Raw genomic sequence first — 19,109 nt, 5'->3', positions numbered from 1 at the left:
TCGCATTGAGCGTTTCCTTTTTCTGCGTATAGTCTTGCATTAATGGGATCGGTATCTATTGCAATCTACCAATATTGGCGGCATCCTTGATCACGGAAGAGTTACTAGCTTCAAGTAAAAGGGTATTATTTGCTCCTCCATATCCATCCCGCTTCCCAGTCTAGCGAATGGACATGATTTTTTCTCAGATACATGGCCGCCTTCCTACACTCTCGCCCTAAATCTTAGCAGCTCGAATATGAGCACTATCCATCCGCTGCCCTTCATCGTCCTGCTCCGCAACCTCCAGCACCGGAAACTGCGCAGGCATGATCCGGCGCGGAGTCGAGCCTGGAATCACCGAGTACTGTGAGAAATCGGTAACCCCGCACTTTTCGCGGAGGAAGTCCTCATCGGTGTCCAGGAGCCCGTTCACTTGGGCTGCTGGGGCGCGGAGCATCTCCAGGATAGCGTCGGAGAAGATTTTCTAGAGCATGTTCAGCGAATTGATCCGTAGGATGGCAGGGTTTGCATTAACGAACGGGTTTTCGCAGGTCCTTCTTGTAGGACGTATCCTCGGATTTGTTGAACTCTGTGGCGGCAGATTCAATGGACTGCATGCGGGTTAGCTAGCTGTTCCATTGCATATCCAAGATCTTCCACCATTTGTTCTTGCACCTACCGATGCAGGCCAGATACTCGTAATAGCCATCTCATTGCGCTCCTGACGGACAAAGTCCATAGCCAGACCTTTAACCAGAACGCTCATTCCCACCTTGCCTGTGACGTAAATCCCTCCAAGGTAAGCATCATGGTTGAACAAGGCCCAGAAACCTCGGGCTTCTCAAAATCGCGTAAGGACCGGGGTATATTCCAGCTTACCCATTGCATAGGCAGTCTTCCCCCTGAAGAACCGCGAATAGATTGGCGGCGAAACAACCACAATCCGCCCCTGCCACCCGTTCCGTTCAAACGCCGGTAACGCCGCTTGCACTGTCGCATACAGGCCCTCGGGGTTAATCTGCTGCATAAGCTTAAATCGCTTCAACGGTGTCTTCTCCACCGAGGACCACCAGATCGCGCCCGAGTTGTATACCAGGACATCCAGTTTACCGAAGATCCGGACTGTCTCGTCGATGGCGTTCTGGATCTGCGCGGCGTCGCGTACGTCCACGGCCACGGAGGCGGCGTGCCCGCCTGCTGCGCGGATCTCGCGCTCTACAGTGTTAATGGTTGATGCGGAGGAGTTGGGGTCTGGTGGGAAGGGGAATGTTTTGGTGGCGTCTGAGGTGGTTTTTGCCGCCAGCATTACTGGGGGTCTGAGTTAGCTCGCCCTCCAGTAGGTTTCCTTGTGGCTGAGAATCGAAGTACCTGCATAGCCGTTGCTAGCTAGGTCGATAGCTATTTGGCGGCCGATGCCGCGAGAAGCGCCCATGACGAGAGCGACGAGTTCCGGACGTGCCATGTTGTCGTTGCTCATAGCTAGCTTCGTTATTTGATCTGATGGAATGCGGGGAGACGGGGGATGGACAGGGTGGGGGATGACGCTAAATATATATAGCTGGCACCACTGTGGACGGAGTGTTGCGCAAAGGCCGAGATTATTGCATCAATTAATTATTTGGTCATCAAAAAATGCAATTGCTTTTAAGGCCGCGCGGGTTCCCATTGGCTTTGGTAGCCGCTAGTCGAGAATCCGGGGACCGATTCCGATCATTTCGTGATTACTCACAGTCCCGAGGCTCTGCGGAGACCTCGGACGAAGATTTGTGGATGCCTCAGGCAAACGCAGGACTTTCGGATGAGCAGCTGTTAATGCCTGGCAGGTCCTATCAAAAGCAAGATTTCTGAAAAGTAGCCCCAGAGGAGCTTTCTTTTTGAAGATGAAAATATGCTCGGCGAATCTCTTCTACCAGTGAGGCTGAAATGGCGGTAGACTGGGCGGTGGGATACTGCCTATCAGCTCCCCAGCCAACGAGCCATCACAATGATGAGCGACCTGCCTCTCTCCCACTCTCACAAAACAGCATCTTTCCCCTGATTCAGATCATCCTGGACCCTTGAACTTGTTGGCCGCTGGGTAATTTGATTTGCTTGCCTCACTTGCCTTACTTGCCACCCTTCCTGTCACCGTCCGTGTTCCTGGCGCTCGTGCTGCGTCTCCCGGCAGCGTAGGCGAGATGGACACGCTGCCAGATGCCTTCCCCTCTACACAGGCCGGATCCGCTGCCTCATATACACCCGGCTATCCCACAGCGGGCCCTCTAATTGGCGGTGAAAATCCGGAGAGTATCCCTCGGATCAAAGTCCATGGTGAGTTGATCGTCCTGCGGGGCAGGCAACACAACACCCGCCGATAGCTGCCCTGAACCCTAGAAGAGCCCAGCAACTGACAGGTGGAACCTGGCAGATCCTCCCAAATTCGACCTTGACTCCTACATTGCAAACTACGTCGGTGAGTCAACAATGCGGCCTTTCTCTACAAGCTCCTCCTAATCCCGCGACTCTCTCCAGGCCGGACCCGATTCGATCGCCTTTACCTCATAGGAACGTCTTCCACAGTCCTCGCTACAGAGGCACTCAAACTCGCAGTAGCTGAGGCCAAATCAGGAAAAGATGTGGTCCAGTACGAGAAGGCAGTTCGCGCTCTGGCGGAGGCAGCACCAAACGAGGAGGATGCCTCGCTCGACACCGCGTGGGTCCGTAATGTCCAACGCCAAGTCCAGATGCAATCCGAACGGCTGGAGCAGGAACTTAGGGGATACAAGAATAATTTAATTAAAGAGAGCATCCGGGTATGTAAAGAACTCCGAGCATCCTCTCAAACACAAGTGACTAATCTCTGCAGATGGGCAACGAGGATATTGGCAATCATTACTACGAGACTGGCGATCTGGTCGCCGCCTCTAAGGCGTATACCCGTATGCGAGACTACTGCACAACACCGAACCACATAGCGTCCATGCTTTTTAAGTTGATCAACGTCTCCATTGAGCGTGGCGATTGGCTAAACGTCCAGTCCAATGTGCACCGCCTGCGCAACTCCCAGTCGAAACCAGAGGACCAGGCCAAGAACCAGCCCAAGATGTCCGCCGCACTGGGTCTTGCACAGATGCATTCAGGCTCGTACCTGGACGCCGCCAACAGCTTCCTGTCCACCGAATCTTCCCTCTCCGACACCTTCAACGAGGTCATCACGCCCAACGATGTCGCTGTCTACGGCGGCTTGTGTGCTCTGGCATCTATGGATCGCGTGCAACTGCAGCACCGCGTCCTGGACAACAGCGGCTTCCGCAACTTCCTCGAACTCGAGCCGCACATTCGCCGTGCGATTGGCTTCTTCTGCAACTCCAAGTTCCGCCCCTGTCTGGATATCTTGGATGCTTACCGCACTGATTACCTTCTTGACCTTCATCTACAGCCTTATGTCTCTGAGCTCTACGCGCTGATCCGCACCAAGGCGATTAAGCAGTACCTGGTACCCTTCAGCCGCGTCACGCTGGACTCCATGGCCGCGATCTTTGCCCCTGAAGTAGTCGGTGGTGAAGCACAGCCCACCGGGGTTTCATCGCCATTTGTCCAGGAACTCATCCGCCTGATAAAGAAGGGTGTGCTGGATGCACGCATCGACCTGGAAAAGGGAGTGCTAGTCTCGAACCAGACCGACCTGAGAACAGAGGTTCAAAATAACACATTGGAGTCTCTGCGCTCTTTCAACGAGGAGGCGCACCTGCGCATTCTGCGCGCCAGCGTGCTTCATGCTGGGCTGGAGGTGTGCGCTCCTGAGGGCGAGCGGCGGTCCCGCATGAGTCACCCGTCAGAAACGAGAGGCATGGGCATAGCGGAGCGTTTTACTCGAGGCGGATTGCGCAGCTGATCTGGCTTATGATATTCCCCCTTCTTCCTGCCGCCAAGGTGCTAGCGCTTTTCGATATGTAAATGAGGCATGAGATAATACCCGCACTAAAAAGCTAGCGGAGGGTATGGCCAGAGCCTAGCCCTCGGCGCTGAAAAGACATTGCTAAATGAGACTGTGCTTTCTTGTATTAATGTAGCTGGTTTCCCTCCCGTAAGTTACCGTTCCTTAGTCTCGGGTATGCCCTCGACCAGGATCCAACTTTCTTTGCTCTCTCGCTTCTTTAAGCCCAGTGAGCGCTGGACCCGGACAATCCGATTTGAACGGTAATCCAGAACCAAGCCGAAGGAAGCGATTCCTATGCAGACGTTTGGGACTTGAGCTATTGGCAGGAATGTTGCATTTCTTGGAATATACGAACGCCCACCGGCTCGACCATTCTACCATGCAGTCTCTGATATCGCTCGGCGCAGTTTCCCGACCTCCTTGTCCTACATGGAGAAACCCGCCTTTTCGACGTCACAGCTCCAAAGCAAGCACGTCCGGATGCACCCAGTAATCCCAAAGTGGTCCACACAGACCCCACCGGGGTTTCTACGGATGAGCGCCAGTCCTCTTTTCCCTGGCACAAGACGCCTCGCTGACTGGACGTCCACTGGCTCGCCCGGTCTGATTCACCACTAGGTCGTTCGACAAGCGGAACGTTACTGTGAGACCACTGGGACAGCAACTCGGTCCTCATGACTGCCGCCCTGCTCAGCTTCTGCTGCTCTTATCATACAATGTGCGCTGAAAAACCTCTCCTCGATCTTCCCAAGACTGGCGTGGTCACTGACATGGCTTTGCCATCGCCTTCTGCGTCCAACGATCTCGTTGCTTCCACTGGTGCCCATGGAAATGGTGACGACGGGCGCAGCGCAATGGAGTCACCGCGGCTTTTGCCGTTGAATCCTGAATCCCGGATCGTGATGGATGGCCCCAGGCCGAAGGAACTGCCCTCGTTCCCGTACCCATCACTCCAGGGGAGCCAGGTGGCCGAGAGTGAACCCCTAGTTTACGAGGCAAATGTGGAGGCCTTTTTACCGTCGATTGCTTCAGCACCGATGGCTCCGCAGGTGACAGGGAACTCTGGTGCGGACAAGACCATTGCAAACCCCGGGGGTGATGGTGTGGAGCACGTACTAGCAGTACCATCTCAATTGGCTCCGATACCAGAGGCTGTTGAGGAAGACAACATCACAGAAGAAGAACTCTTGACACAAGATTCTACGCCAAATTCTACAGACTCAGCTTCAAACCTCCTGGCAGTGACATCCACCATTGAAGACGCACGTGCATGGCTACCATCAATATCAACAACATTCAACTCAACGCCAATTTCGGAAAATATGAGTGACCATGATGTTGTGCGATCAGTAAACCCATCAATACCATCTTCTTTTGATCCACCCGGTCCCCATTCGCAGCCATCCCCGCCGCCAGATGAAGAGGATACCGGGGACACGCCATCCACAGATTCGACAAATGACGACGGAAGCTCCATATTCGACGACGACTACTCTGACACATCCAGCTACACCACGTCACTTCTATCAGACGTAAAGAACTACGCCTACGAAAACGGCCGACGATACCACTCCTACCGCGAAGGACACTACGTCCTCCCTAACGACGAACAAGAGCAAGACCGACAAGATCTCCTCCACCACGTCCGGAACCTCGTCCTCAACGGAGCCCTATTCCGCGCTCCCCTAGACAAAAACCTCCAGCGCGTCCTCGACATCGGCACCGGCACCGGTATTTGGGCCATCGACTTCGCAGACAGCTACCCCAGCGCCGAAGTCATCGGCACGGATCTGAGCCCAATCCAACCATCCTGGGTCCCATCAAACCTGCAGTTCCTTGTCGATGACGCCGAGTCGCCGTGGCTGTTCAGCACCAGCCGGCCCTTTGATTTCATTCATGCGCGGGACCTGGGCGGCGCTATCGCTGACTGGCCGCGGTTGCTGCGCCAGGGCTACGAGCATCTCAAGCCCGGCGGATGGATTGAATTGCAAGAGTTTGAGGTGGCGCTCAAGTCAGACGACAACACGCTCCGCCTGGCTCCGACGTTGTGCGAGTATCTCGGCCGCCTGCATGAGGCCAGTGAGGCCTTCCACCGGCCCATGAATACGGCCGAAGGCCACCGGCAGCGGCTGCTGGAGGCTGGTTTCGAAGAGGTTAGGGATGAGGTGTACAAGGTACGACCGTGGCTCGTTGTCTGATTCGTTACGTTCTCGGTTGTTTTTTGTTTTGTTTGCGAGTGCTTGCTCCGATTCCCGCGGGTTGGGATTTGTCTGACTGGGCTAACTTCTGTTCGATTTGGCTCTGGTCGTTAGGTCCCCTCCAACGCTTGGTCGGGGGATCCTGTCCAGAAGCAGATTGGCCGATACAACCTGTGCTCCTTGCTGATGGCAGTGGAGGCCTACTCGCTGGCGCTCTTCACGCGTGTGTTGGGTTGGTCCAACAACGACACCCAGGTGTTCCTTGCTGGCGTACGTAGAGACTTGAGGAACCCACATGTCCACACTTATTGCCATCTACATGTCGTGTACGGTCGGAAGCCATAGTATATTACCATGGGGCGGGTTAGCTGGGTCGGAAATCGGGCTGGAGGCAGAGAGACGGAGACGGAGAGAGGACAGAGAGACAGTGATATTCGGCGAGACCGAATGTAGAGTCAATTGCCATTGCGACCAAAGATGGAAGAAGGAAGTGGAAATGGAGGAACACGATCAAAATGATGGTGTAGTACACATCCACTACGTCCACTACATCTGCTGACTCTGTGCTTGTTGCTGCTTCTTCTGCAGACGCTACTGCCGCCACACAGACGACGCTAGATACGAGACAGACACCAATGAAATCAGCCCCCTCCATCAATACAACTAGTTTCATCTCACATCCAGCGCAGCTGAGCTGAGCTTAGTTCTTCGCCTCGCCCTGCCACCACCCGCTTTCTCGTCAACTCACTGGCGCCTGTGCCTCTCCGGTGCAACTTTCGGCTCCTACTTTCGGCGGCTTTGGAATCCTCATCTCCAGACTCCCAAGCCGACAGGACTGGTCTCGAAACAGCACCCTTTTCACCACGAAGGCAGTGCCGAATGCCTCCAAAAAAGTAGAACAATCATGGCAGAGGCCATCTGCAAGGCCTTGGGGTCCATCCTCTCCTACCTGCGATCGCAGCTCAGCATACTGCCAGATCTATCATCCAACATCCTGTTCTGGAGCCTGTCTGCAGGATCCCTGGTGAGTTGCATTCCCGTGCGCCATCATTTGTGCCAGCTGCAGGATCCTACAGCTGCCATCCGGCCCTTGCCCAACCACACCACTCCCTAGTCCCTTATTCTCCGGGCCGTACACTGCTCACCTCATCCTCATACCTGCACCCCTACCTGGCCGCGCATACAAGCGCTAATCACCGCTGCGCCATCACCCCCAGGTCTTACTCGGACTTATATATAGCATCACCTACCAGCTGTGCTGGTCACCGCTTGCCCGGTTCCCGGGCCCGAGGCTCTGGGCCATCTCGCGCATTCCGGGCCAATTGTCGGTGTTGCGCGGCTATGTCCATTTGGACGTTACGGCTTTGCATGAGCGCTATGGGCCCGTGGTGCGCGTCAGCCCAGATGAACTTGTGTTCAATACCCCGCAGGCATTCCGTGATATTTATGGCGCTCGGCCCGGGGGTTGTTTTGCTAAAGATCCATCGCATTATTTGCCGCCAGCCAATGGGGTCAACCATCTCGTCTGCGAGATAGATAATGCCTCCCATGCGCGTCAGAGGAAGCTACTAGCCCATGCATTTTCCGAGCGTGCACTCAGGGATCAAGAGTCTCTCATCACGGACTATGTCGATACCATGATCTCTAAACTGCGGGTGGAGATCCAGAATGGTTCCACTAGTATTGATATTAAGAACTGGATGAACTATACCACATTCGACATCACAGGTGACTTGATGTTTGGCGAGTCATTTGGCTGTCTCAAAAATAGTACGCTGCACCCATGGATTGACTTGATCTTCAAGTCGATCAAAGCGCTCGCCTTCCATGGTATGGCGCGCCAATTTCCGGTCTTTCACGCCTTGCTGTTTGCTCTTGTTCCCAAGCGAGTCAAGCAAAAGGCAGTAGAACACTTTGACCTGGCTGCTCGCAGAGCGGATCGGCGTCTGGAAACCAAAATGGCCCGGCCGGACTTTATGTCTGCGATCCTGCAGAATGGAATGAGTGAGTCTAAAGAGCCGGATCGTGATGGGGGTGAGATTATGACGAGAGCGAGAATCCACTCGAACGCTTTCATGTAAGTCTTTCCAGCAGCAGCATCTATCATTTCACCTGGGGGCTAACTCGCCACCACAGCCTCATTATTGCAGGTAGCGAAACCGGCGCGACGCTTTTATCTGGCTGTATTTTCTACCTGTGCACCAACTCCCGAGTCATGAGCGACCTCGCTCGTGAGATTCGATCTGCCTTTGCTTCAGCCGACGACATCACGTTCCGCAGTTCTGCCACCCTGTCCTACCTGGCAGCCGTCGTAGAAGAGTCACTGCGCATGTATCCACCCTTCGTGACAAGCCTCGCGCGCATTGTCCCACCAAACGGGGCCACAGTCGACGGCCAATTCGTGCCAGGAGGAGTACGTTCTCTGCACACCTGCCAAAATATGCTGCCACACTAACGCCCAGAGCAGACAGCCGTCAGTTGCCACCACTATGCCTCATATCACTCCTCATCCAACTTTGCCCTCCCTTACAGCTTCTTACCAGAGCGGTGGCTAGGCAGTGACCCGCGCTTCGACGCCGACAAGAAAGACGTATTACAGCCATTTAGTTTAGGACCGAGGGGCTGCCTTGGCAAAACGTGAGTACCTCATCAAAGTCACCGGCAGCGCGTTTTCTTCTAATCTATCTATGTCTCCATCGCATCAGATTGGCTTACTGCGAGATACGGATTATTCTTTGCAAGCTGCTGTACAACTTCGATATCAGGCTGTGCCCCGAAAGCGGTACTTGGACTCGCCAGAAGGTCTATTTCCTTTGGGATAAGCCTGCACTTATGGTCACATTGCATGATCGCTTCGCAGATCGAGGCAAAAAGGACTCATGATATCCATTACTGCTTGGCACAGGCCTTGTATCTACGCATGGTCTTGGGAGCCTGCGCTTGGTTGGAACTGGACATTGAAGACTTGACCTGTCTCGTTATATATCATTCTGCAATGATATTGCGTCTTTTTCGTTCTTGATCTTTGCATGGGATTTCTTTTTGCGGCCCGCTGGTGGACTGGCCTTGATTTTTTGGAAAGTCATCAGTGCGCTGGGATTGATGGATTCTCTTTCTGTTTTTAATGGAGGTATTTGACCGAAGGGTTTAGCGTCAGAGTCGGTTTTACAATATTTAGTATCTCTTTGAATTTAGTTGAATTACGCACAAGTAAACTCCGGAGCCCGCTCTGTTCTTCTTGTCTGGGCAGATTTGGTTTCATAGATAACCCTAGCTAGCCCTAGCTGAGCCTTACTGTCAGCGCAAGAGCTTGGAACCTTGACGAGATCTTCACGTCATCGTTTCGACAGCAGCCGGACAACTAGACTCAATCATTCATGGAGTGACATTCATAATTATGGCTTTCAGGTACTATCTGTCCTGCATCCTCAAGCTCACTATCTAATACTCCCCATCGCAATGCAAGCGGCAAGTTTATTCCATCAATACATATGGTCAAGCCTGCACCCCACGCCGAGTAAACGCCCCAATGCCATAAGACTCGGTGTCATAGTTGACAAAGAGCATCTCGATCCTGCTACAGGTGAAACTATCCCAGCTCTTGATTTCCCCCCGCTTCCTCGCCAATACAAAAAGGGCAACACGAGCGGATATAACACCCACAAGCCACTGGGCTAATACCACATAGTCATATACCCAGCCATTTCCCACCCAAGCATAATCCTCCATGCAATTTCCGCATCTAATCCACAGTCCGCAGAAGCACTCAGAAGAAAGTACCACTTCACGAAATCCTTCACCTCGCACGAGTCTCTAATTCAAGACCCCTCCGTGGAAGCAATCTACATCTGTACCCCGATTAGTCTCCGCCATCTCTTCGCGATACGGGCCCTCACGGAGGGCAAACATGTTCTCTGCGAAAGCCCTGTCGCCGGAAATGCAGATAGCGTGCGAGAGGTGATGGCAGTTGCGGGCGAGAAGGGGCTTATCCTGCTAGATGGTGTGAGTCCCCGGAAGTTCCAGTTCCAGCCTCCGGTTGAGATATCGATATCTACGTACGCAACGCTGAACTGATGCTTGCTTATCAGGCAGACTGGCAGTTCCACCCTGCATCCCATGCATGGCGCAAGATAATCGATACAAGGGAGTACGGCCGTCTGCTTCGCACCGAGGCTGCAGTGACGTGCACGCCGAGTATACCGCTTACAGACCCGCGCTGGGCCTTCGAGTACGCAGGTACGCAGCACGATCGATCTCCTGTCCTCGAGACACACAGCTAACGAGGTCCGGACCAGGTGGCTCAGGCACAGCATTATCGTCCGCACTAGCAGCAACGCGCTTCGCCCTGCACGCCTCGGTTCCCGTCGAAGTTACGTCCGCCACGACGCGGCCTTCCCTATCAGATGCGCGAGTCGACGCCGCCCTACACGCCCATCTCATTTTCGAGGACCCGCACAATAATCTCGTCCACAGCAAGATCTACACCGATATGGCGCGGCCCTGGGCCGGCGGGATCCTGCCGCGCATCTGGGAAGTACCCTGGATCGAGGTGGAGACGGACAAAGCACTGGTGTACTTTTATAACTTCCCGCAGCCACATCTTTATCATTATATCGCCGTCACGGAGAAGGCTACCGGGCGGACATCTTATCAGAAGCAATATACGGGTGGACCCTTGTGGGGCAAGGTGGTGGTTTCGACGGGAGAACAGGGCGGCCGTGCTGGGTGGAGTACGTACCGGTGGCGGCTGGAAGCGTTCGTGGACGCGATGCAGGGCCGCACGCCGGCCCACTGGGTGTCGGCGCAGGACAGTACGTGGATGATGGAGTGTGTTGACGCTGTCTACAAAGCGGCCGGGCTACCGCGGCGCGAGTCGAGCAATAGCCAAGAGTGAATTGAAATTGTGGGAAGATCGGTATGCACATGGAGAGTATACACGAAGGGGAGTCAAGAAAAATGTACAGGAGCCGGCGCGCTGGATCATGCTGTCGTGGAGAAAAAGGTATCAATCATTAAGAAATAGGTAGATGAGTACAGGTAGGTGAGTACATGATTACATCCATTAGAAAAGGAACATTACCACAAACCCCCGGAAGGTAATTAGCGCGGACGCATCTCCTACAGAGACACATCCGCGGAACAGGTCGAGAAAGATATTTAGACAATCGTCGCTTTTGCTTACACCAGAGCGTAGACCAGTGCCAGGACGGCACCGCCCAGGGCCCAGCCGTTGCCGGCCAGGGAGGCAGCAGCGTTGAGCGCAATAGGGGTGGTCGCAGCGGTGCTGGGGGCAGCGGTCTGGGTGGGGGCCAGAGGCGTGCTGCTCACCAGCGGGGTGGACCAGGAGGCCGGGCGCGAAGTGGACTTCATGGGGCTCGAGACCGGGGTCGAGGTCGAGCTGGGGGTCTGGGTGACCGTGGTGGTGGTATGAGTCGAGGTGGGGGTAGAGGTGGAGGTGGAGGTAGGAGAAGGAGTACTGGTCGAGCAGTCTCCGGTCACGGTCACGGGCATCCAGTTGATGTTCTTGGAGTTCAGGGTAGACTGGACGGTCACGGTGCCCTGAGCGGCGGAGCAGGAGGCATAGGTGGTGCCGGCGACGTTGCAAGAGACAGTGGCAGTGCTAGAATGGCGCGGGTCAGTATTGCGATTGGATGCGCGCAAATTTATAGAGCCTGTTTGATGGCTACTTACTTGCCGGCGTCGTAGACCTGGTACAGCTCAGCGTAAGTGGGCGCAGCAACGGCAGTCATGCCCTTGCCAGGGATCCCACAGTCAGCAGCGGCGACAGAGGTAGGGCAGGTCACCAGGTAGGTGGTGGCATCGCCAGCCTATGTAATGATCATGTTAGCCATGGGTGCCCATTTTCCGCGCGCAACCGGTTCAGTTCTTCGATCGCATGGCGTGCACAACACATACCTTGCCGAGAATACCGGCCTGGAGGTCGCGACCCTGGAAACCAGGCAGGAGCAGACTAGCAGTGTTACCCGCGGCGGCAGCAGTTGCGCCAGTCAAGAGAGCGACAGCGTGGAAACGCATGGTGACTTTGTGGTTGTGCGGTGACGGTTCGGGCCGAACGAATAACGAGTGTAATTGGTGAGAGGGAGTGTACACAGTACTTGAAGTAGGATCAACTACTGGCAAAAGAGCGACTAGATCGTAAAGACCTTAACGAGAGACTGCGGAGAAAGGAAGGGAAAGACGGCCAGAAGCGTCGCGCGCGTGTGTGAGGATGGGATGGGAAAGGAAGAGAGAGAGTGCCTCACGCCCCCTCCCGTCCTAGTCTCCTCGTCTGGGGCGGACAGCCCAGGGGGAGGGGGCGATACGCCCAGCAAGCGTGCCCGCACGTTCTGCATACAAGAGTGACCTTGGCGAGGGTTGCCCGGAAGCTGCTGGGGCTTTGATAGGCTGCCAAGCGACCCGGCGCATCGCGAGGCATCGTGGGATTGGAGCAATTTGCGTGATGGCTAGCGGCTAGCGAAGAATGGTTCAGGCACAGGCCCAGGAACAGGCCCCAGGGGTTCCCCAGTTAAGGGTCAGTGAGGGTGCAGAGTGGAAAAGGGGCCGCGCTAGTCAGAGCCGCTAGGCTTCTGCAGGATTAGGGTCCGACGCAAACCCAAGGGTTGGTCGATTATTGCCAGCTCCATGCCCGATGGGGAAGGTTGTGATGACGGTCGTCATAAACTGCGGGAAAGCTGGACCGAGGGTGGAGTGGAAGAACAAGCGATTTGCGTGGTCCAGAAAATTGCGAAGGGAAAGAGCGGTCGCTGTTCATGGAAAGGGCCGAATGATTCCCCATCCAGGATCCAGTCCAGATCTTTCCCCAGGCCCCTGGTCCGGGCAAATTGGCCCTTGACCCTGAAAGGTGGTGGGGAGAAAAAGCCACGGCGGGTCCGGCAGGGTTCGTGTTATTTCGCGTCCGATTACCTCATCGTAATCTACCAAAAAGTCGTGACCCTGACTAACCAGTTGAACGGTGGGTTACTCGATTTAATCGCATAAGCAGAGCCATACTCCAGATGTGGTGGCCCCAATCTGACCGGAACTAGATGCATAATACTAATTATGTATGCAGCTGGGCTGGAACGACTAGCGCGCATCTAAATAATGCCGCGCGACTTGGCTGTGCACACGAGGGCAAATGAAACGCCGCTACAGCTGTAGCCGAGGAGAACACAAAACGGTCTTGATAATAACATCCCGATCAAATTTTTTTAGCCCGAATTAAGCTGACACATGCTTTGACGGTGCGACGTGGTTCATGATTCCACACACGATGCCCGTCGCAAGTAAAACCCCATTGAACGCAGCCATGATATAGAACGGCGTGCCCGACGACAGCACGTCAAACAGCAACCCACCCAGTTTCGTGAGGAGCAGGATTCCCGCACCGCCGTACAGCGAGTAGACCCCGGCAATGGAGCCTTTGAGATGTGACAGGCGCTGCAGCCGGCGATTCACCGACCCGGCCAGAAGGGGCTGATTCTCGCCCGTCTCCCCACTGGCCCCGTCGCGATCGACAGTCCGCTCGGAGAAGATTTTGGGCAGTGTCTCATCGTCCACGCTCACCTCCAAAATGCCGTTGCTGAGCACTGCCAGACTGCAAACAATGGCACCGATCTGACTAATGCCGAGAAGGGCCATGACGACGAATACTCCCGCGTTGCCATCGGGGCCATGATATTGCGGGTTGGGCATCAGCCCGAGTGCCAAATATCCCACCACGCCGACCAAGGCGGCCACGAGAAGAGGCATATTATATCGCCGGGACTCGTCGGTTAGATACCCGAATGCCGGTGCTGCGATCAAGGCAACCAGCTGGGATACTCCGGTCAGAATTGATGCAAGGATGTAGGCGCGCGGGCATGCTTTCTTGATATCTCCAAGGCCAGAACCAGGAATTGGCTCGTGATCCTCGTCACAAAGGCCCGATGCGCGATAATAGTGATTGACAGCCAGAGGGATGAAAAGCGAGATGCCCACCGACGACGCCCGGGCGACAAACCCTCCCACATAGCCCAGGCCAATACTGCGGTTCCGGAAACCCAAAAGGAGAGCAGTGCTCAGTTGTTTCCAGTATGGTAGCCTTGCCGGTCTGTCGAAAGCTTCATCGTCTTCGTCGTCCAGAGGCTGCGAAGAATGAAAATTCCACAATGCTCTCCACCCTTTCCCTTCCTCGTCAGGCAGATTGCGGAGACCGACGAAGGTGATTAGGCTGACTACAATTGCAACGACAGCCACCAAATAATAACTGCGCTGAATTGCTTCAGCAGGCGAAAGCCCCAGCTTTTCGAATCGGGCTGGGAGAGGCAGGAAGGCGCCAAGGGAGATAAGAGCCCCACATCCCGCGAACAATCCAACATACCCAGAAAGTCGGGCAGAAGGCGAAGCACGGGAAGAAGGATTATTGACACCATTCTGGCCGCCATTCATCCGAGCGGGAGTAATGGTCAATTCCGATGAGACGGACGCCCGGTACGCCTGATCTCGGAACGTCCTACCCGTGACGGTGGGGAGGACGGCAGTGACCATCGTCGACACAGCAGAGCCCCCGATACTGAAGAGCAGTCTTCCCAGAAGAAGCTGGGGGTACACGTTCGTGGCTTGCACGAAGAGAACCAATGCAAGAGCAATCACAGCGTAGCCGATAGCACATACCTAATATCTTATCAGCAACCGCGATGCATGCTGGATACGGGTTAACGAACATAGCGCACGCCAATTTGATCCGATAGAACACCCCAAAGCGGGCAAGCAGCGAGAGCGAGGAGCTCATCGGCAAATCCCAAAGTTCCGACTGCATCGCCCTCCCCCTCGTGGATCCCGATCAGATCCGTGACGACAAACGACACGGAGGAATTGATGAAAACAAGGAACCCGATGGAGAAGGGGCAAACCGCCAGCAGGTACGTCAGCGTCTGGCCCCAAGAGGCTGTGAACAATGCGGGTGATGAGGCCATCGCCATCGGCAGGGCATTGCTCTGCTGGCTGACGGATAATTGCAAAAGCAAGATGGTTTTGATCGCCGATCAGATTGTCTCAGCTGGTTGCGTTGCCGATGACGGGGTGGCACGTGACGCAATCAGAACAACATCGCTGGGCTTGGCGGGGCTGTCCTGCACATCTGAGTGACCTACTTTGAGATTTTTGGAGGTATATATGATATATTTGATAGGTAATTGTGAAATTGAGATGGCTAGGGTGAAATTTGTTGTGCGTTGATACTATATAACATCAACCATTGCTCCCCACACTTATATATGCCCCAGTTCTAAACAGGGTCCCCAAATGTATCAACCCTTTTTTGAACTTGTTCAGGTGGCGGAACCCTATGCCAATAGTTCCACAAGAGAGCTGTGATGACCGTTGTTGGAATTGCAAAAGCCCAATAGATCCAGAGCTTCCCCGAAGCCTTCCAGCCAGTACTCTGATCGTAATTAAAAAATGACATGCTGAAGACAGCGCAGATAAATGTTGGCGGCAGGAACGTAAATGTGACAAACGCAAGTGTCTTCAAAGCAGCACTATCAGTCATCATGGCACGGCTGATCTTGACCGTGACCGATGCGTCGTGCTGTGCAACCATGTGGAACGCCAGCTGAATCTCGTTTTGCAACCTCTTCTCGTTCGAGCTCGAGCGGTGGCGCATGCTGCTGAGGTAGTTCTGAGCAAATGATAATCGCGATTGGATTTCCTGCCAGATTTGAGGATCGTGGTGTGACTGGAATGGATTTGAGTAGCCTGGGCTCATATAGATACGATGATTTTCCAGGATATGCTCGACGGTCTGGAGGGCCACATCGAGTGTCTCAGTGACGTGTATGGCATGTCGAGCAATATCGTGCGATGTTCGGTAGTTCGGTTGTGGCCTTTTATTCGGCGGTCGCGCTACTTCCTGTTCTTTCTCGATCGGCCTGACCTGGTCGCGGATGGCCCATACGGCACGCTCTTCCAGCTTGGCGACCGAGTTTAGAATATGAGGGTATACCCAAAATGGATCACTGAGGAGGTGGTTCTCTGGGACCAAATCCGCGCATGGATGGGGCGTGTACTCATTGAGATCGAAGATCAGAATGCCAGTTTGATTTTTGGCGCTTAGCCATCGTGTAAAGACGTTGATCTTGGACCAATGATAGCTCTTATCAGGCGTTAGTCTCTTAGACTCGAAGAATGCCCATGTATCTATTCCTGTTAGGGTTGACCATCTTTATTCTGTTTCAGACAGGCACATACTTAATCCGGTAGTTGTCTCTGCATCGCGGGTCGCCTCACAGCCAAAGTACCCGTTTGATTTCCGAATATGATCGGCCCACCAGAGGGGTGGTATCAAAAAGGCATCGGTCAAAGCTTGTTTGCATTGCTGACAGCCTCGAATTTTATTTGCACTTCCTACACTTTTCGATGTTAGTCTCCACCGGGCCCCAAACAAATAATTGACTCGGGCGCATAGGCAAACGAACATGATATAGACCTGGGTCTCGGGAGATATTATATCGGGCGCTTGGCTTCGACCGCTGACGCTTAGTTGCGTTGGGTGCACTCTCCGTTCTTCTCTCCATCCATCTCCTGCGTAATTAGCAAGGGATGTGATTCGGAGGCGGTGCACTGTGTACCTTGCTTCCACTCCACTATAGACAAGTTTTGGCAACATTTTGGATCATTACTATAGCCTGGCATGGTTGCATTCGGTCGCTGGAGTACGTACAGCGTGCCAAGAGAGCGCCGACTTGAGGGGATATATAACTAGGGTGCGGGGCGAGGCTGAATCAGAATGGCGGTGCACAGAGAACCGCGCTGCTTACCAGGGTGAAATGATCGGCAGGCGCCAATGCCCCGAAAAGCAACTAACCTCCAAATGAAATAACGAGGCGCATTTGAATGGCCATAGCATACGAGGAAGAGCGATATTCTTCTGGCATCATCATTTTCTGAGTTATCGGAAAGTAGAAGCTTGGTTGTATTATGATTCACGATTTTTTGCCAACTTTCGTCGGGGAAGAATGACTGCGGAGTACACGATGGGATTTGGCGCCCCGTGTGACGTGTCAGTCGATGGTTTTACCGCTGCCCACAGCCCACCGCTAGTCACATCCTTAGCCTCGTGGATCCAGGCCATGGTGAAACAGAATCGGTCCGGACACTTCTAACTTATAAGTTACTATGTTATCTTAGTCACTGTCACGAGTTTTGGAGCTGATATGAAAATTTTCTTCAATGGGATAAATTAATTAAAAGGCGAGGCAGAGGCAGAGCCATATTTGGAGTTGATGGAGTTTTCCAGTTTTATTCACTCCTAACATCACGTGGCAGATCTACTCTTCTCTCTCGCGAGATCATCATTCATCGTATTTCCTTCCCCTATCTTCTTCCGTCCTTCCTTCTTTGCCAGGAACTCCATCGAAAGCGACAGATGGATAAAGTAGGCCGTGGACAAAAACCCCGTGTCTATCAGTTTAGGAAAGGCGTCAACTGTGGCTTACGTCAGTCCTCCGCCTGTCGTCGGTCCTAGACCAGCGCTCCCTTTTAGTCTAGTTCCGAGCTTGGTCATCGTGACCAGCGCTCCTTCTTAATTTAGTTCGGTAGACTCAAACGAACCATGATCATCTACCTCGCCAGTTCTTCCGGGTGTTACCAGCCAGGACCTCCAACCCTCCAACTTTCCCTCGCGAGGAGATCGATTTTCTTATCTGCCCCAACATGGAAATATTGAATTTGCCAACTGAGCTTCTGGTATTGATAGCAGAGTTTCTGGACGAGTACAGCATCAATGCACTCCTTCAAACCTGCACAAGGTTTTCCCCCTCCTCAATCGCCTTCTCTACCAACTCAATGTCCGGTACTCGCACTCCTGTGCCCTTGAATGGGCCGCCAAAAATGGCCACGAAGCAACTGCACGATATTCGCTAGAAGCTGGAGCTTCCCCAGATGCCGTTTACTACGAATCGTGGCTTCCGATGGCACTCGCTTGCATCCATGGACATGATGCTGTTGTGCGCGTGTTGTTGGAGCACGGAGTTAATCCAATCTCAGACACGATGCAAATCTGGCTTAAAGAATCAAATCTTGAGCCAGAGACAAATGATGAAGGCTCGCCCTTGATACTGGCCTCTGCGCGAGGTCATGAAAATGTCGTTCGGCTCTTGCTTTCTCATGGTGTCCCGCCCGATATTCGCTGCCAAGGCATAAATAGACGTGATATCTCACCACTTTCGATGGCTGCCAGGAATGGCTATCTATCTCTTGTTGAATTGTTTATCTCCCTGGATTGCGATCCTCTTATCGATTGTTTTCATGGCCCGAATATTTTGGCCGATGCGGCTTGCGGCGGCCATTACGAAGTCGCCCGTTTTTTGCTTAACACCATCCTAGAACTAAGATCCCCTGAAATGGCTAGCTTGGCGCTTTATGGTGCGGCCAAGAGAGGTCATCTTGAGGTAGTCGAGCTACTTCTCGAGTATGGGATCATCCCTACACCTAATACAGAAGGATTCATTTCTCCATTGGGCTCATTAATTAGAGCCACGCAAAATAACCACTACCAAGTGGTTCGAAAACTTCGACAATATATCAACTTCGAGAGTTTTATCGCGCACGGTGAGTCTGATGATGAGAATCATAGGCAGCTGCTATTAATTAGCGCTGCATGTGGCTGGCAGGATATTATTGAAAGATTGCTTCAGCGAGGCTGCTCGAGCGACTTCCTTTACCCGAAATTTTTTATTTGGAGTATCAGAGAGACCCTTCCTGATGGGAACCGGCGCTCTGTGAGCGGTACACATGCGTCGCCTCTAGCGTTGGCAGCCCACCGCGGTCATCATGGCGCGGTCGAGCTACTGCTAAAACACAATCAACACCCAGGTGCTTTGAAATCCTTACTAAATAAGAGAGAACCAAATCCGCTTTTTGCAGCAATCGATGGGTCTCATTCAAGAATTGTCAATACGCTACTGAATCACGGAGCAAATCCAAGCCATCGACTAGAGAATGGAGTGCCAGTTTTTTTTAAAGCCGTT

General features: G+C 53.5%; 8 protein-coding genes across 8 annotated transcripts; 4 read left to right on the top strand and 4 right to left on the bottom strand.

Moving 5' to 3' along the window:
• Positions 1–217: 217 nt before the first annotated feature.
• Positions 218–1,444, bottom strand: N7482_008741 (uncharacterized protein; the record flags this gene model as incomplete). The annotated part of the gene is made up of 5 exons (XM_056690865.1): positions 218–466; positions 522–593; positions 662–759; positions 862–1,290; positions 1,351–1,444. The coding sequence occupies 5 exons, from the start codon at positions 1,442–1,444 to the stop codon at positions 218–220; spliced, it is 942 nt and encodes a 313-aa protein (XP_056540630.1).
• A 715-nt stretch (positions 1,445–2,159) lies between these two features.
• N7482_008740 (COP9 signalosome complex subunit 1) lies at positions 2,160–3,856 on the top strand (the record flags this gene model as incomplete). Its single annotated transcript, XM_056690864.1, has 4 exons — positions 2,160–2,292; positions 2,390–2,434; positions 2,494–2,774; positions 2,828–3,856. 4 exons carry the CDS (start codon positions 2,160–2,162, stop codon positions 3,854–3,856), a joined length of 1,488 nt encoding a protein of 495 aa, XP_056540629.1.
• Positions 3,857–4,575: 719 nt separating this feature from the next.
• N7482_008739 (class I SAM-dependent methyltransferase) lies at positions 4,576–6,444 on the top strand (the record flags this gene model as incomplete). Its single annotated transcript, XM_056690863.1, has 2 exons — positions 4,576–6,075; positions 6,214–6,444. 2 exons carry the CDS (start codon positions 4,576–4,578, stop codon positions 6,442–6,444), a joined length of 1,731 nt encoding a protein of 576 aa, XP_056540628.1.
• N7482_008738 (cytochrome P450) lies at positions 6,286–8,554 on the top strand (the record flags this gene model as incomplete). Its single annotated transcript, XM_056690862.1, has 3 exons — positions 6,286–6,369; positions 7,317–8,176; positions 8,236–8,554. The coding sequence occupies 3 exons, from the start codon at positions 6,286–6,288 to the stop codon at positions 8,552–8,554; spliced, it is 1,263 nt and encodes a 420-aa protein (XP_056540627.1).
• Positions 8,555–10,219: 1,665 nt separating this feature from the next.
• N7482_008737 (uncharacterized protein) lies at positions 10,220–10,993 on the top strand (the record flags this gene model as incomplete). The annotated part of the gene is made up of 1 exon (XM_056690861.1): positions 10,220–10,993. The coding sequence occupies one exon, from the start codon at positions 10,220–10,222 to the stop codon at positions 10,991–10,993; it is 774 nt and encodes a 257-aa protein (XP_056540626.1).
• A 284-nt stretch (positions 10,994–11,277) lies between these two features.
• On the bottom strand, positions 11,278–12,135 carry N7482_008736 (putative GPI anchored glycoprotein; the record flags this gene model as incomplete). The annotated part of the gene is made up of 3 exons (XM_056690860.1): positions 11,278–11,719; positions 11,791–11,927; positions 12,016–12,135. 3 exons carry the CDS (start codon positions 12,133–12,135, stop codon positions 11,278–11,280), a joined length of 699 nt encoding a protein of 232 aa, XP_056540625.1.
• A 1,185-nt stretch (positions 12,136–13,320) lies between these two features.
• On the bottom strand, positions 13,321–15,056 carry N7482_008735 (putative MFS transporter; the record flags this gene model as incomplete). The annotated part of the gene is made up of 2 exons (XM_056690859.1): positions 13,321–14,754; positions 14,805–15,056. The coding sequence occupies 2 exons, from the start codon at positions 15,054–15,056 to the stop codon at positions 13,321–13,323; spliced, it is 1,686 nt and encodes a 561-aa protein (XP_056540624.1).
• Positions 15,057–15,367: 311 nt separating this feature from the next.
• N7482_008734 (uncharacterized protein) lies at positions 15,368–17,021 on the bottom strand (the record flags this gene model as incomplete). Its single annotated transcript, XM_056690858.1, has 4 exons — positions 15,368–16,278; positions 16,330–16,490; positions 16,557–16,662; positions 16,946–17,021. 4 exons carry the CDS (start codon positions 17,019–17,021, stop codon positions 15,368–15,370), a joined length of 1,254 nt encoding a protein of 417 aa, XP_056540623.1.
• Positions 17,022–19,109: the final 2,088 nt, after the last annotated feature.

The sequence above is a fragment of the Penicillium canariense genome (assembly GCF_028826845.1).
Source record: "Penicillium canariense strain IBT 26290 chromosome Unknown utg000006l_segment0_segment0, whole genome shotgun sequence".
Classification (NCBI taxonomy): domain Eukaryota; kingdom Fungi; phylum Ascomycota; class Eurotiomycetes; order Eurotiales; family Aspergillaceae; genus Penicillium; species Penicillium canariense.
The sequence above is the reverse complement of the archived record's forward strand: the minus strand, read 5'-3'. Positions and strand labels throughout refer to the sequence as shown.